Source organism: Suricata suricatta, chromosome 17 (genome assembly GCF_006229205.1).
Source record: "Suricata suricatta isolate VVHF042 chromosome 17, meerkat_22Aug2017_6uvM2_HiC, whole genome shotgun sequence".
In the NCBI taxonomy this organism is placed as follows: Eukaryota; Metazoa; Chordata; class Mammalia; order Carnivora; family Herpestidae; genus Suricata; species Suricata suricatta.
The window spans coordinates 17,205,695-17,220,973 of record NC_043716.1 but is presented as its reverse complement, the minus strand read 5'-3'; the positions used below and the strand labels follow the sequence as shown (position 1 = coordinate 17,220,973).

The following is a 15,279-nucleotide window of genomic DNA, read 5'->3' as shown; positions in this document are numbered from 1 at the left end:
AGTCACGGCGTTCCCATGAGCCTCAGTTTCCCTCAGCAGTAAACAAAATGAAGGGAAATTTCATAGAAAAGGTCACACTTCAGAGTACTTACAACCTAGGTTTGAATCCAAGCTCCATGCCAGCAGTGTAGGCTCTCCCAGCCTCGCTGTGGCCCATCTCTTAAGTAGGAGTAGTTTTCAAGTTAGGTATTATGAGGATGAAATGAGGTGACATAACAAATGGCATTTAGTGGCTTCAACAAAACGTTAGCTTCCTTTCATCGTTTCTTCTCATCCTAGCAAATAATTAAACATAATTCGGGGGCATCTGCCTGGTTCAGTTGGAGTATGTGACTCTTGATATCGAGGTTGTGAATTCAAGCCCCATGTTGGGTATAGAGATTACTTAAAAAAAAAAAAAGTTTTAAAAAATAATTCAGGGATGCCTGAGTGGCTCAGTTGGTTGAGTGTCCCGACTCTTGATTTTGGCTCACGTCATGATCCCAGAGTCGTGGGATGGGTTCATGGGCATGGAGCCTGCTTAAGATTCTCTCTTCCTCTCTCTCTGCCCCTCTCCTGCTCACCTACACTCTCTCTTGCTCACTCTCTCCCTCCAAAAAAGAACCAGAAAGTCAGCTTTTCTTTATTTCAAAGTAATCTGCATATCATGATGCAATTTGGGTCAGAAATGGGAATGGTAGTAGGAAAGCTCCTCTGGGAGGTAGGTTGGTGGGGTAGAGACCACATGGAACCGAGAGCTGGGAAAACCAGAGGTAGTTCTGACTAATGTGACCTTGGTTAAATCACATAGCCTCTCTGGCTATGTGAGTTTTTGTTTCTATGAAGTGATGCCCCCCAGCGACTAATAATATTTGAGAAAGCAGCAAAAGGATTGTTTTCTACCCCGTTAAAAATCACCTCCTAAAATGTCAACATTAGCAATAGTAACAACATCGGCAACAAAAAGCTTTTTAAAACAGCGTGAAAACCCTGTTGTTTCCCATGGGCACCCGAGGCATCCGAGCGGCATCTCCCCCCCCCTTGAATTTATAATTGTTCATTTGCATCATTCGCTTTTCTGAAGCGAACCAGTACATTTTGAAATCCATATTTCGTGGAGCTGCTTAACTAATTGCTGCAATCAGCAGCAATTTATTTTCTAACAGCGCTGTTCAAATCACTCTGAGGTTGGCCTACCGTGCGGTGTTTTTCATGATCATATTTTTAATGATGAGTTTTAATAGGGGAAAATGGTTAATCTGTTAATATTCTCCTGAAAACGCGACCGTTAATCCTACATCTTCTCTTCACCCAAAGGTAACTTAAGAGGCCGTAGCAGAGTCATTGACCCAGGGGGTACACCAGCTGTTGGAGAGGCCATCCCATTTAGAAGGACCACGAGAGGGACAGGGTACCCTGTTTTCCCTCTTGTTTGGAGACCCTCATTAAATTACTCAGAAACAATAATCAGATAGCTGCCGTTCAAGTTAATGGCACCTCTGAGTCCCTATCAAGAGAGCTTTATTTAATGCGCAACAGACCTGGAGAGATGCAGGTGCTTTTTCAGGCCCTCATTTAATTTAAGCCGCTTTAGTTGGCATGGCAACTAGTTGAGACATCTGGGAGATGTTCTGCTGGGGACTGAGACTTCAGAGAATTTCTGCTGGAGCAAAGCAGGAACCTTATCATATAAAGTGGTGTGTGTTGCTTCTAAATCTTCCAATTCAGGAATTGTATGGTGTTTGTTCGCTTGTTTTCTGCGAGGAGAAAACTCCTTTCTTTGTGGAGTGAAAAGCGTATTTCCCCTGAAGAATTCACTTTGCTGAACTGAAGCTTGATACCACTTATTCTCTCCAGAGGAGCCTTTTTAACCACTTTATAAAAATAACACATTTAAAATATTTCAGTCTTTAATGTTGAAAAAGATTTTAGAGGAGGGGCACCTGGGTGGCTCAGTTGGTTAAGTGTCCGACTTTGGCTCGGGTCATAATCTCACGGTTCGTGGGTTTGAGCCCCGCTTTGGGCTCTGTGCTGACAGCGCAAAGCCTGGAGCCTGCTTCTGATTCTGTGTCTCCCTCTCTCTCTGCCCCTCTACTGCTCGTGTTCTGTGTCTCTCTCTTAAAAATAAATTTTAAAAATTTAAAGACAACAAAGATTTTAGAGAAGAGGAAAGCATCTCTGCACGGAGGTAATCAAAACAGTAAAGGTGGACAGGGGCTTTGTGTGGTTTTTGCCCTAGACTTTCTGGTTAATTCAAGTTTAGTAACCTACCCCATTCACTTTTTTAATTTTCATTAAGTTTTTTTAATTTTAATTCAAATGTAGGTAACACACAGTGTTACATTAGTTTCAGGTGTATAATATAGTGATTCAACAATTCTCTACATTACTCATTGCTCTACCCCATTATCTTTTAAGTCAGCTTGTCATCTTAAGCAGAGGTATACTTCTTTTTTTTTGTTTAATGTTTATTTGAGAGAGAGAGAGAGAGAGCGAGAGCTCAAACATGCTGGCAAACAGGGAGGGCCACAGAGAGAGGGGGAGACAGAGGATCCCAAGCAGGCTCCATGCTGACAGCAGAGAGCCCAGTTTGGGACTCAAACCCATAAGCCATAAGATAGTGACCTGAGCCAAGCCAGACACCCAACCAACTGAGCCATCCTGGTGCCCCTTTCCTTTCTTAAATAGAATGAAAGATTTTTCAGGTTCATGGATCCTCAGGACCGTAACATGGCAATCTAGTCGTTTGTGTATAATGGGGGGGAATACCCTCTAGTTTATATTTTATGAGAAATTATACACATAGGCTTGTGGTCTTAGAAGAGAAGAATTGACTTTACCTTTTGAAATCATGCTTTATCTTCATTTTTGAACGCCTTGCTTTTCATTTTGACACCTGGTAATAGTTTGCTCTATGTCAGGTAGGGTTAAACCGTATGCAGATTTTCCTTGGTCAAAAATTGTCGGTTCAAATCCACTGGATTTAGGGTGAGCAATACCTTGGTCTGGAAATGCATATTTCATCCTGCTAAATGAAATGTAAGAATTATTTTCTGAAATGAGGAATTATTTATAAAATATCTGGATCTAGAACAGTACCCATTCTAGCCGGCCAATGTTTTCCTTTTCCTCTTTCTTTGAAAATGTAGTCTCTGTTAGAAGAAAGAGTGTGACATTATTTAATACTATTCGCTGTTTTGGGCTTTTGTATCGTTTATTCCTTTTATAAGTCAAAGCAAGATTTTTCAAGTGCCAGCAAGATGAATCCAACGCAATAACTTGAAAACTAGATGTTTTCTCTGCTACTTGCATGCATGCCAACTGTCACTACCAACAGTAGAGACTGTGGCATCACAACTTGGCTCCCAGTTTTATAGATATGAAAGGCAGAGTCGAATAGAACCTGCTCCTCACTTCTGTGCAAGAACTTCTCAGTCCTTGTGGGAACAAAAAGTTGTCAAACTCCACAGACGTGACTGACATCCCATACAGAAGAGTGCTTCAAGCTGTCTAGGAATCTTTTTTTTCCCCGAGTAAAATCTCCAGTTGACAACCTTTAATATAGTGATAGCAGTTATAAAGTGTTTTCTGTTTTCATTTTGTCGTCATTGTTGTTTGTGTAATGCTTCTTTGTTTCCGTCCCTCGAGATTTCTGGAACCAACTCAAGAATATTGAGACTTCTGATTAAGGCTCAATGGTACAAATAGAAGTTTTTTCTTGTCTTTGTGACTAAGATTTCCTAGTGGGTGGAAATGATGAAATAGAGAACAGAAACATTTCCTAGTGGGGAAAATTATTTTCCATGTTTACAAGAGGGAAATAGTAAGATTCAGATTTTTTTCCCCATCCTGCAGAAGACTAAAGCTTTCCTCGCTGGAGAGAGCATGAGCTGAGCTTTCGCGTCTTTGGCCCCTTCCCCAGCTCCCACAGAACCTGGCAGCCTGGCCTGTGCTCATGGGTCATGAGCTCAGGGTTGTGAGATCGTCAAAAAAATTTTTTAAGTAACAGGAGAAAATGCTCTATTTTATTAAGAAAACAGGCAGCAGCACCATGTTTATTTCATAATCCCAATTTTAAATGCACATGTATGTATGCATGTACAACATTTTCAGAGAGATGTTATAAGTTCATTCAGAGAGGTAGGATTCTGGGTCATTTTTCCATTCCTTGGCTTTTTTTTTGCATTTCCCTAGTTTTCTATAGTGAAGGTTTTCTTTAAAACCTTTTTGGGAAATTTTCAGGAATACAGAAAAGTAGAGACAGGAGTGTGGTAACTATTATTTACCCACTACCCATATTCAACAGTTGTTCATCATTTTGCCCATCTCACCCTCTCTCTCTTTATTGAGGGCCGGGAAAGGAAGGCTGAAGTTATTTTAAAGCAGATCCCAGGGGAACCTGGATGGCTCAGTTGGTTAAGCATCTGACTTGATTTCAGCTCAGGTCATGCTCTCCTGGTCATAGGAATGAGCCCCAGGTCAGTTTCCGTGCTGCACATGGAGCCTGCTTGGGATTCTCTCTCTCCCTCTTTGCCCCTCCCCTACTCTTCTCTTTCTCTCTCTCTCTCTCTCTCTCTCTCTTTCAAACATAAATAAATGGATTTTTTAAAAAGTAGATCCCATGTACTCGCTTTGGCAGCACATATACTAAAAAAAGGTAGATCTCAAACTTCACATTATTTTACCTATACTTAAATTTGCATTTCTAAATGATAAGAACCTTAAAAACCTAACCATTATGTCATTATCACACCTGATAAAACTAGCTAATTCCTTACTATTCCCTGATTTCCTCAAAGATTTTTTTTTTAAAGTTTATTTTTTGAGAGAGAGCACCCACAAATGGGGGAGAGACAGAGGAGAGGAAGACCCAGGATCTGAAGCAGGCTCCGGGCTCTGAACTGTCAGCACAGAGCCCGATGCGGAGCTCGAACTCATGAACCATGAGATCATGACCTAAGCTGAAGTCGGACGTTTAACCAAGTCACCCAGGTGCCCTACTCAAAGATCTCTTTTTTAATCAGGTTTGTTTGAATCAGATTCTAATTTTTTTAATGTTTTATTTATTTTTGATACAGAGAGAGAGACAGATCATGAGAGGGGGAGGGGCAGAGAGAGAAGGAGACACAGAAATGGAAGCAGGCTCCAGGCTCTGAGCTAGCTGTCAGCACAGAGCCCGACACGGGGCTCGAACCCACAAACGTAAGATCTGACCTGAGCCGAAGTTGGAGGCTTAACCGACTGAGCCACCCAGGCGCCCCATTTGAATCAGATTCTAAACAAAGTCCATATATTGCATTTTGTTATTACATCTCTTGAGACTCTTTTATCCCAAACATACCTACCTCCTCTTCCCCTCGCTTACCCACCTCCCATTTTTGTCATGAATTTGTTGGGTAAATTTTTCCTGAAGAATGACCCACATTGTGTTTAGCTGATTTTTTCTTCATGGTGTCTCTTGCTCTCTTATTCTTCATGTCTCCGGTAAACTAGTAATTAGACCTAGAGGATTTGTTCTGTTGAGGGTTTTTAAGACATGAGTACTTCGTGGGCAGCAGAGATATCCCACATTAAGTGTTGCTAGGGTTGTGTGGTGATAGGAGGTGATGCTGATCGGTCTCCCCCGACAGAGGGTTTTAGCAGCCATTGATAATTGCTGCTTGCATCCATGATATCGTACAGGTTGAAAAATGTCAATTTTTATTTTTTACTCATGTAGTATTGCTTCTGCATTCATTAGCTGAAATTCTATTCAAAAAACACAGTAAGCATTTAGTATGTTTTATTACAGCTTTCAAAAATATAAAACTCAGAAAAATAAAGGAAGATAAAACCCAGCCACTGAAACAATCTTAAACACAGTCAAGTGTGAGTTCTACTGCTGTGTAACCTTAGATAGGTTCCTTGCCTTCTGTTGCCTCCATTTTCTCATCCATAGTTGAGAATACTAACGCCCCCTCACCATAGGATTGCCATGAAAATTAGATGAGATAATATATTTAAAATACTAGTAGCAGACTAGTGGTTTATCTAGTGGGTGCACAATATATATTAGTTCATTTACTCAACGGATGTTTATAGGAGACTTAACTGTCACGCAGGCATTTGTTTTCAGAGAGTTTGGGATGGACTTGGGAACAAAACAGACAAAAACTCTTGCCCTCATGGAGCAGGGTTGGGGAGGCCAATAGACAATAAACATAAGTAAACACTGTAGGAAAAGTACTAAAGAGAAAAAAGAAAACGCTGCGCAGGGGGGTAGCTGTTGTATAAAGCATGCAAGGTGTGGTCCTAGGGTGATCAAGGTAGGCCTCATTCAGAAGACAAGATCTGAGCAAAAACACCAAGGAGGTGAGAAAGTTAGCCAGGGTGTCTGGGAAAGGCCATTCAGGCAGAGGGAACAGCTAGAGCAAAGGTCAGAGTGTGTCTAAGAGGTTTAGCGAATAACAAAATAGCAGAAATAGGAGAGGAGGCCAGAGAGGAAAGAAGTCAGATCATTTCTGGCCATGTAAGGACGTTTCAAGGACTCTTAGCTTTGACTCTAAGTGAAATAAGAAGCTTTTGCAGAAGAGTGACATAATCTGGCTGTCATTCAAAAAGACTGTCCTGTGAAATGCAGCCAAAAAATAATAATAATAAGGTGGGTTGATGAATGGAAAGAGCCATGGATAAACATGTACTAAATCAAAATGTTAAATATAGACTTTAGGTGGTGGATATGGAGAGATAGATTGATCGATCGATCGATCGGTGACCACTGTTTAATTCTTTCAAGTTTTCCATGTGTTTAAAACTTTTCTTAAGAAAAATTTTAAGGGGCACCTGGGTGGCTCAGTTGGTTAAGCGTTCAGGTCATGATCTCACGGTTCATGGGTTCAAGACCCACCTCAGGCAATGTACTGACAGCCTGGAGCCTGCTTCAGATTCTGTGTCCTTCTGTCTGCCCCTCCCTTGCTTACATGCTGGCTGTCTCTTTCTCAATATTAAATGAACATAAAATTTTTTTGAAAAATTAAGCTATTTAGAAGAAAATCTAAGTCTAACCCTAGTAATAGTATCATAATTTAACTGACATGTGTCATTTTATAGAATGATTTTAACGTCACTGAAAAATGTTCTTGGGAAATTCTGCATGCTAAATCTCATTTCCTCACTAATCTTCATTATGGGGTAGAGTATAATTCTTTGAAAAGAATCTGATTAATAAAACCTAAGGTAAAAGTAACCTAAGAATATAAAAGCCTTAAAAATTATGTTTTCTGTATGATAAAGTAACTCAGTATATAGACAAAATAGAAATATAACTGTCAAAAGTTTATTCTGCCTGCTGGGTGTTAGAAATCTAGGGGTCTTGGGCCATGGGAGGTAACAGTAGACGTAATAAGAAGTAGTTTAATTCCATGGCTAAATGTTGAAAGAACCAACATGATTTTCTGATGGATTGGAGGTAGAGTGAGAGAGAAAGAGAAATCTAGGATGACTCCAGGGTTTATGGTTTGTGGTGGGAGCAGCTTGCTGGAAAAATAAGTTTCCTATGGGAAAGCCTACTACTAGAATAAGTGATTTGGTGGGGGAAAGATGGAGAATACATGTTTGGACAGTTTTAGACAGTTTGAGATGTCAATTAGACATCCAGAGGAGTTGATGAGTAGACAGTTTGATGAATAGGGTTGGACTGAAAGAAACAAGATTAACTAGAAATATAACGTTGGGAGTCATCTGCACACATGCTATTTAAAGTCTTGGGATTGGGTCCAATTACCCAAGAAAGTGATTGTGGGAAGATGAGAGGACCAAGCCTGGGGCATTTCAACATTAAGTGGTTGTGGAAGAAAACAAAGGAGGATTGAAAAGAAAAGCCAACAATTGGGTGTTCTAGAAGCCATTTGAAGTAAATGTCTCAAGAAGGGTGTTTTGACTCTGTGTCAAACATTATCAGTTATTAATTCTCCCTACTCTCAAGTTGTTACTACTTGTTTTTGCTAAAGCGATAAATTAGAAGTGTTTTTAAATCATTCTCCCCAGATAATGACCACTTACTACAAGAGTCTTTAAAGCTCATAAAGTAAAATCCAAAGCCTAATAGCACTTTTTTAAAAAATTTATTTTAAGTTTTGAAGGCAGACTCCTTCTCATCTTTATTTTTTATATGCCTAGCATTTCCCCTTACAGCAAGCATGTAAATGCTAAAACAGGAGTCCCAGGACCCTCACAGTTCATTTATAGCTCGTGCTAAGCACCCTAAGACTACAGCCGCCCCTTAAGATGGCCTGTCTTCTAGGACTTGCTGCTAGCTGTGGGTCAGTCAGTACTGGCACAGGGGGTCAGATGTGTTGTCCTTACAAAATATTTCACCCTGGTAGAAGAAAGGTGGGATCTGAAGAACTATGTAAAAAAGCAAAAAACTTTGCAATCCAGTAACAGTTCTGTTTTTTTTGGGGGGGGGGGGTTTGTTTGTCTTGTTTTTTGCCTGTCTGCCCTGCTTTCAGTTGTACAGGGGTAGGGGAGCCTTAGTATTTTAAGCCAGAACATGAAACTTAACTTTCACAAGGTGTCGGAAGAATTTAAGGCCCATAGCAATCTCCCGAAGTCAAGGGTACTCTCCCCTGGTCTTGAGGAAGGTTAAATTTAAATTGTAAAATTCACCCAAATTAGTAACGAATCGTTAACTGTGGGCAGGGGTAAGACCTGAATCTGTCTTATTCTAGATACAGCAAAAGAGTTACCTTCACAAGAGTTTTGAATTCTGCATCTTCATTGCTCCCCATGCCTGTGGTCATCTACTATGTGATGATTGGACAAAACCCTGAGGATATGAGAGTAAAAAGCATAGGAAGCTTAAAACTTAATAAGGGAGGCATAAATGTTAAAAAAAAAAAAATGTAGGGGCACCTGGGTGGCTCAGTCGGTTAAGCGTCGGCTTCGGCTCAGGTCAGATCTCATGGTTCGTGGGTTCGAGCCCCGCGTCGGGCTCTGTGCTGACAGCTAGCTCAGAGCCTGGAGCCTGTTTCAGATTCTGTGTCTCCCTCTCTCTCTCTGACCCTCCCGTGCTCCAGCTGTCTCTCTCTGTGTCTCTCAAAAATAAATAAAAAGCATTAAAAAAAAATTTTTTTAAGTAAAAATAATAATAAAAGAATTATTAAGACTAAGAATACTTGGATTTGAACTAATAATCTTATACATTTCTAGGAGTACTATACTTTATAAAGTAACTTAAATCACAGTTGCTGGGTAGATTGTCTTCCTTTGCATTGGTGTTATGGTGGCCCAGGGGGAGACCACCAACCCTCTCTTAATTGGATTCACGGGATATTCCAGTAACCTGTCTGAATAGACCCTGAGACTGTTTGGTCTTCACATTCTTCCTGGCCTAGCTGTCATTTAAAATGTTCACCCTTATTGAGAAGATATTTGCAATTGACCTCTCTACAGAGTTAGTATCCCATATATATAAAGAACTTCTACAACTTCACACCCAAAAAATAAATCATCCAATTAAAACTGGGCAGAAGACATGAACAGACACTTCTCCAAAGACACACAGATGGCCAACAGACCCATGAAAAGATGCTCAACGTCACTCATCATCAGGGAAATGCAAATCAAAACCACAGTGAGATACCACATCACACCTGTCAGACAGCTAAAATTAAAACCACAAGAAACAACAAGTGTTGGCGAGGATGTGGAGAGAAAGGAGCCCTGGAACGTAATTGGTGGGAGTGCAGACTGGTATAACCACTGTGGAAAGCAGTACGGAAGTTCCTCAAAAGGCTAAAAAAAGATTGCGATCCAGGATTGGCACTACTAGGTATTTATCACCCCCTCCCCCAAACAAACACTAATTCAAAAGAATGCATGCACCCCTGTGTTTATAGCAGCGTTATTTACATAGCCAAATTATGGAAGCAGCCCAAGTGTCCATCAATAGATGAATGGATAAAGAAGATGTATATATATGTGTACACAGTGGAATATAAAAAGGAATGAAATCTTGCCATTTGCAGCACCTATGGATGGCTCTAGAGAATATAATGCTAAGTGAAATGAGTTCATCAGAGAAAGACAAATACCATATGATTTGACTCATAGGTGGAATTTAAGAAATAAATGAACAAAGGGGCAGGGTGGGGGAAAGAGTCGTAACTATAGAGGACAGTTATCAGAGGGGGAGCGGGGGAGGGGGCTGGGTAAAATCGGTGAAGGGGATTAAGAGTACATTTATCCTGATGAGCACTGACCAATGTGTAGAATTTGTGAATCACTGTATTGTACATCGGAAACTACTAGAACACTGTATGTTAACTATGCTAGGATTAAAAACTTCATTTTAAAAATGTTTACCCTTATTTTTCCTTTATAATGCTAATTATAGAGAAGTCACTTAGTTTATTTCTGCTAACTTTTAAATGGTAAATTCTTTCATTATGGTACTTTTTTATCTTGTGAGGGCTAGAATTCTCCCCTTTGTCATACTATGGAGAAGCTTTCTTTCCTTAAGCCTTTCTCCAGCCTTAAAAATGGAAGTTATTCTTTAGACCTGGTGCTTACTTTGAGGGGATTGGGGGCTAAATTCTCTAAACTCTCCTTAACTTAAAACTTCAAGATATGTTGTCACAGAACTGATGCAGAGTGACCTACATAAAATTATCGTCTCTCCTCAACCACTCAGCTCAGATCATGTCAAAGTTTTTCTTTATCAGATTTTGCGAGGTAAGCCTTTCTTTGTGAAGAGAAAGGTAGTATCACTGTATACGTGAAATGTTTTGCTTTTCATTTGAACTTGAATCTGATCTCCCAAGGCTTTTTTCTTCCTTAAAGACTATTTTCTTTTGACCAAGGTATAGTTAAAAATCTCTATACGTGATGTTAACTATGAGGCTTCTTTAAGGGTGGCCAAATGGTTCTGACTTTTGGTGATGGAAGAGAAAGCCCTGATTCATGACATGGCTAAGTAGGTTAATCTAGGGAGGTAAATAAGCAGGAGGGGTGGTCAAACCCCACAGTCTGTCACGAAGTTTCCACTAAACAGCCTTTGGTAGGAATGTGTGGCTGGTATCAGATAACTCCGTTCAAAAGTAACTGTGTCATCCAGACTTTTATTCTTGAAACCAGCAATACGTGAGCCTGGTCAGAGTGTTGGCTGGTATACCTGAGTCCAACTCTAGAAAAACAAAATGACTCTTCAAGCCAAAGCATCAAGGAGACTGAGAAACAGCCAGCTAAATAATTCTCCAGGCTGGCTCATTCGAGAACACCAACGTGATAGAGAGGCACTTTGAGCTGACATTGTTGGAGCTGCTTCTGGCCATCTGGTGTGTCCTTCGGAATTTTGCTGTTACAAATGGAGAATTGTTTAAAGCTGAAACAGCTTTCTTACCTTCTAAGAGATTCTCCTTCTCCTCCCCCACTAGGGTTTATAGAATTCAGACATTCTTTCTAGAGACTAAAAAGCATCTAACGACAGAATGAAAACATAACGTTTAAAACCAGGATGTTCGCTTCCCGTAGAGTTGTTGACATTCTGTGGTGGGGGACAGACAGAATGAAGATACTGGATATTGGATCTTTTTTAACACCTGTAAAAAAAATACACAATTTGCTGTATCTTATTCAGAGGACTCAGCCTTGAAGCTCTGACCTTTTTCGAGCAGGGCTACAACCCTCAGTCTTTTAAGATGTCAAAAATATTGTCAAGTAATTAATTACCCTCTTGAATCTCAGTGGTGGAGACTACTAGTGACCGACCTGGGCAGGTTGCTGAACTTTGTCTTCCCGGTGAAAATCTGCCCTGGGAAAGGCTCCCCAGTGAGTGCCGGAAACTACGCTGTCAGAGCAGGCTCAGAAGCAGCGGCAGAGCCCCCACGGCCTCTCGCTCCTAGAACAATTTGAGGACGTTGGTTCTATTGCCTGAAAGGCTTATCTGTATTTAAACCAAAATCATCTTTTGGTTTATAGGCATAACCTGTAGATTGTGCAAACCTTTGCTGACTATTTTACTGTCACAAAATTACAGGTTTTTTGAGGCAGGGCTAAGTCTGGCTTTTAATGTTTATTAGGTCGTTATTTAGCGAACAGTCTTAAACCCTGTACTCTCTGTTTCTGTGCCCCCCCCCCCCGCCCCCGGCCATCACTGGTGGAGTGAGAGGAATGAAATATCTGCAATTAAACCCGTTTGTTATTTCAGGTTTGAAATATCTCCATTCAGCTGGCATTTTACATCGAGACATTAAGCCAGGGAATCTCCTTGTGAACAGCAACTGTGTTCTAAAGGTAGCCTTTCAGTTTATTTAAATATCTGAGAAAAATTCAGAATGTCAAGGCAGGTTTAAGAATAAATGTGTTTTTGTGAAAGAGTTAAATTTGTTTTCATTGCTTTACCAAAACTTAAAGAATCTAGGTTTCCCCAGCAATGTCATGGCCTTAGTAACTGATTTGTAGTCTCGACTTGTGGTTTCTTCATGATAGCTTGCATATGTTTTAGAAACACTGAAATTGGAATTGCAATGTGACCAGAAAGAAGATGGAGAAGGTGATTTCTTTTTCTGCTGTTCCGTTGTTAAAAAGAAGTATACATCAAAAGGAATATTGGAAGACCAGTAAGCTATTTATATGAGAATGAAGCAGGCTTTTAAGAAGACTATGTAGCATTTTTATACCCTGCGTGACTGAGGTAGCAAAGTCGGGAAGTGGAAACACTTAAAAGTGAAAGTATGAAGCCAGGAAAGGGTTCAGTGTATCTGACACTATAGAGTAGCCAATTCTACTACCCCCTCTGAGGGGGAAATGATTCCCAGATTAATTATAGTTAGTAGCTCCAATATCTCAAGCCATCAGTTTCCATTTTACTTTCCCCCAGTGTCCCAACCCATTTTTTGTTAGAGTGAGTGGCTCACCAGTCACAAAATACACACATGCCTCCGATAGAAAGATGTGTGCGGGCAGCTCCTAGATAGAAAGAGGCCCGCCATCCTTTCCCCATCCTAGAAACCAGAGATAAGGGCCTTCCAAGAGCTGTGCCATCCCTGGGTAAGCCAACTTAAATTCCGTTTACTTAGGAGGGCTACAGTATCCCATGGTGCTTCCGTCTGCAGTAAATATTAACATTTCAACTGATATTTTTGAGCAAAACTGGTGTTTAAATGTGGCCTGTTTTATAAGTAATCAAGCTGTCTTTGTTACTTAGCTTGATGGCAGTTAACTAAATACTAAAAGCAAGTATATAAATGAATATCATTATGTATTTTAAATGCTTTCTCTAAACTGTGGGCCAGTTTTCTTTAAAAGCTGGTATGATATACTACTTTTGAATAAAATTCTCCCTTCATTGTAGCTTGAAGGACTGTCCCAGACTTAACTCTGGAAAGATTTTTTAAACTGTTTTTTATAATTTCCTTGAAAACAACTAGTGTCATAGTGCAGTCTCTTTCCACGGAGATATTAATTGTCCCCAGTGTCCACGGAAGTAAATATTTCTCCTGTAGGTCATTGAGTTCATTCCCCTGTTACCATTCCCATTTTTTAAGAGATCTGCAGCCTATCTCCACAACCCTCATTTTAATTAAAAACAAAACAAAACAAAAAACTTAAGAATTCTTTATTCTGTTAAGACCAAGTCAGTTTTATGACAATTTATGCCAGTTTCTTATTTCGGTTTCAGGTTGGAGAACTTCACAAAGCATTTTGTGTAGAGCCTGTCATGCTTGATGCCATTACCTGCTTGAAATCCATTAAATATTAATGTTTAATTATTTTTGAGAGAGAGAGAGAGAGCACACAAGTCAGGCAGGGGCAGAGAGAAGGAGAGACAGAATTCCTCACCAGCAGTGCAGAGTCCGTTGTGGGGCTTGAACTCACCAATCGCGAGATCATGACCAGAGTGGGATCAAGAATCGGACACTTAATAACCAACTGTTCCACCCAGAGGCCCCTGAAGCCCATTTTTTAAAAATCATTTGTTATGGTGTTGTAACTTCTGACTGCATAAATTAGTAACTAGAGGAAGATGTCCTTTTTGAATAAACAATACACAGATCGGGATAAATTGAAATTGTGCCCTGCTCCTTTGACTTGTCTTAGCTGGCTACTTTTAAAGCCCAGAATGGTTAGGGGGCTCCTGGGATGGCTCAATCAGCTGAGCATCGGACTCTTGAGTTGGGTTCAGGTCATGATCCCAGGGTCGTGGGATAGAGCCCCACATTGGACTCTGCACTGAGTGTGAAGCCTGCAGGATTCTCTATCTCTATCTCTCTCTCCCCCTCCCTTTCCCCCCACCCCCACCTGCGTTCTCTCTCTTTCCAGAATGGAGTGTCAGGCTATGGACAGACTAATTCTGTCTTTTCAAACGTACAAATTCATCAAAAATAATTATGATAAAACATTTCTTTTAAATTAGTATCCCTTCATATTGTGAATGTATTTTATTTCCTATTAAGCACAAAATGGATAATTTTGTTGGAAATCTCATTATCCTTTTGGTTATCTAATCATATAAACTTCTTACTTTGGGTTTAGCTTATCCAGATAAATTGCCAAAAATGACTCCAGACAGACTGATGTTTTTAACAAAGGACTTGCTTTATAACAGAAAACATTTTCTGTCCAGTGGGTGGGTGGTTGGTTGTTTTGTTTTGTTTTACCCTAAATACAAGAAAGATAGGAAAATGGATTTTAAGTCCTTTGGTTTTTGTTTTGTTTTAAAAGATATCCTAAAACACCATGGCGTTTTAAATATTATGTGTTAATTGAACACTAGCCTTTGGGAGGATTTGATAAGCAACCTATAGTTTGGTAGGGTTTTTTTGTTGTTTTCTTTTTTGGTATGGTTTTCCAACATTTTTTTTAAACTGTCAGACCCTTTTTTTCAAATAAAATCTTAGGCTGGGACCTCAACTTAGAGCATGCTGTTTCCTAATTTCTAAAACTGACTCATGAAGTTACTAAGTGAGAATGCTGGAGTTTGGAAAGCCATTACTTTTTGTCTTAGCCTCAGTGCTCGCACTTTCTGTTCTGTTTGCCCAGTATCAAGAAAATCCTAATTCCTGAAAATAAGCAGAAGTTGCTCTTTGGTCCACTAACAGCTCACTTTGCAACCTCAGCATTTAAAGAAATTTTATTATGTGTATTCTGTAATGACAGGGAACGTAGCTCAGGAGGTCTTCAAGATTGGCTCTTTTTTTCCCTTATAATACTTCCTCAATAAGCCTTGAAAATACATAGTTTGGTTTCTACATTAAACCTAGAAATGTGTGTTGAGCTGTCTTTTTGGTTTATTTATCAATTGAAAAGAGATTAAGTGAG

General features: G+C 40.0%; 1 protein-coding gene across 3 annotated transcripts in view; it reads left to right on the top strand.

Annotated features, from left to right (window-relative positions):
• Nucleotides 1–15,279, top strand: part of NLK (nemo like kinase) — a 159,986-nt gene that overhangs the window by 120,188 nt on the left and 24,519 nt on the right. For all 3 annotated transcript variants that reach the window (XR_003904490.1, XM_029927797.1, XM_029927796.1), the window contains exons 4-5: nt 10,586–10,692; nt 12,167–12,252. Coding sequence is in view for 2 of the 3 variants with exons in the window: in XM_029927797.1 (XP_029783657.1) it covers nt 10,586–10,692; nt 12,167–12,252 (193 nt within the window). In the remaining variant the exon portion in view is untranslated. The remainder of the gene's footprint in view (nt 1–10,585; nt 10,693–12,166; nt 12,253–15,279) is intronic.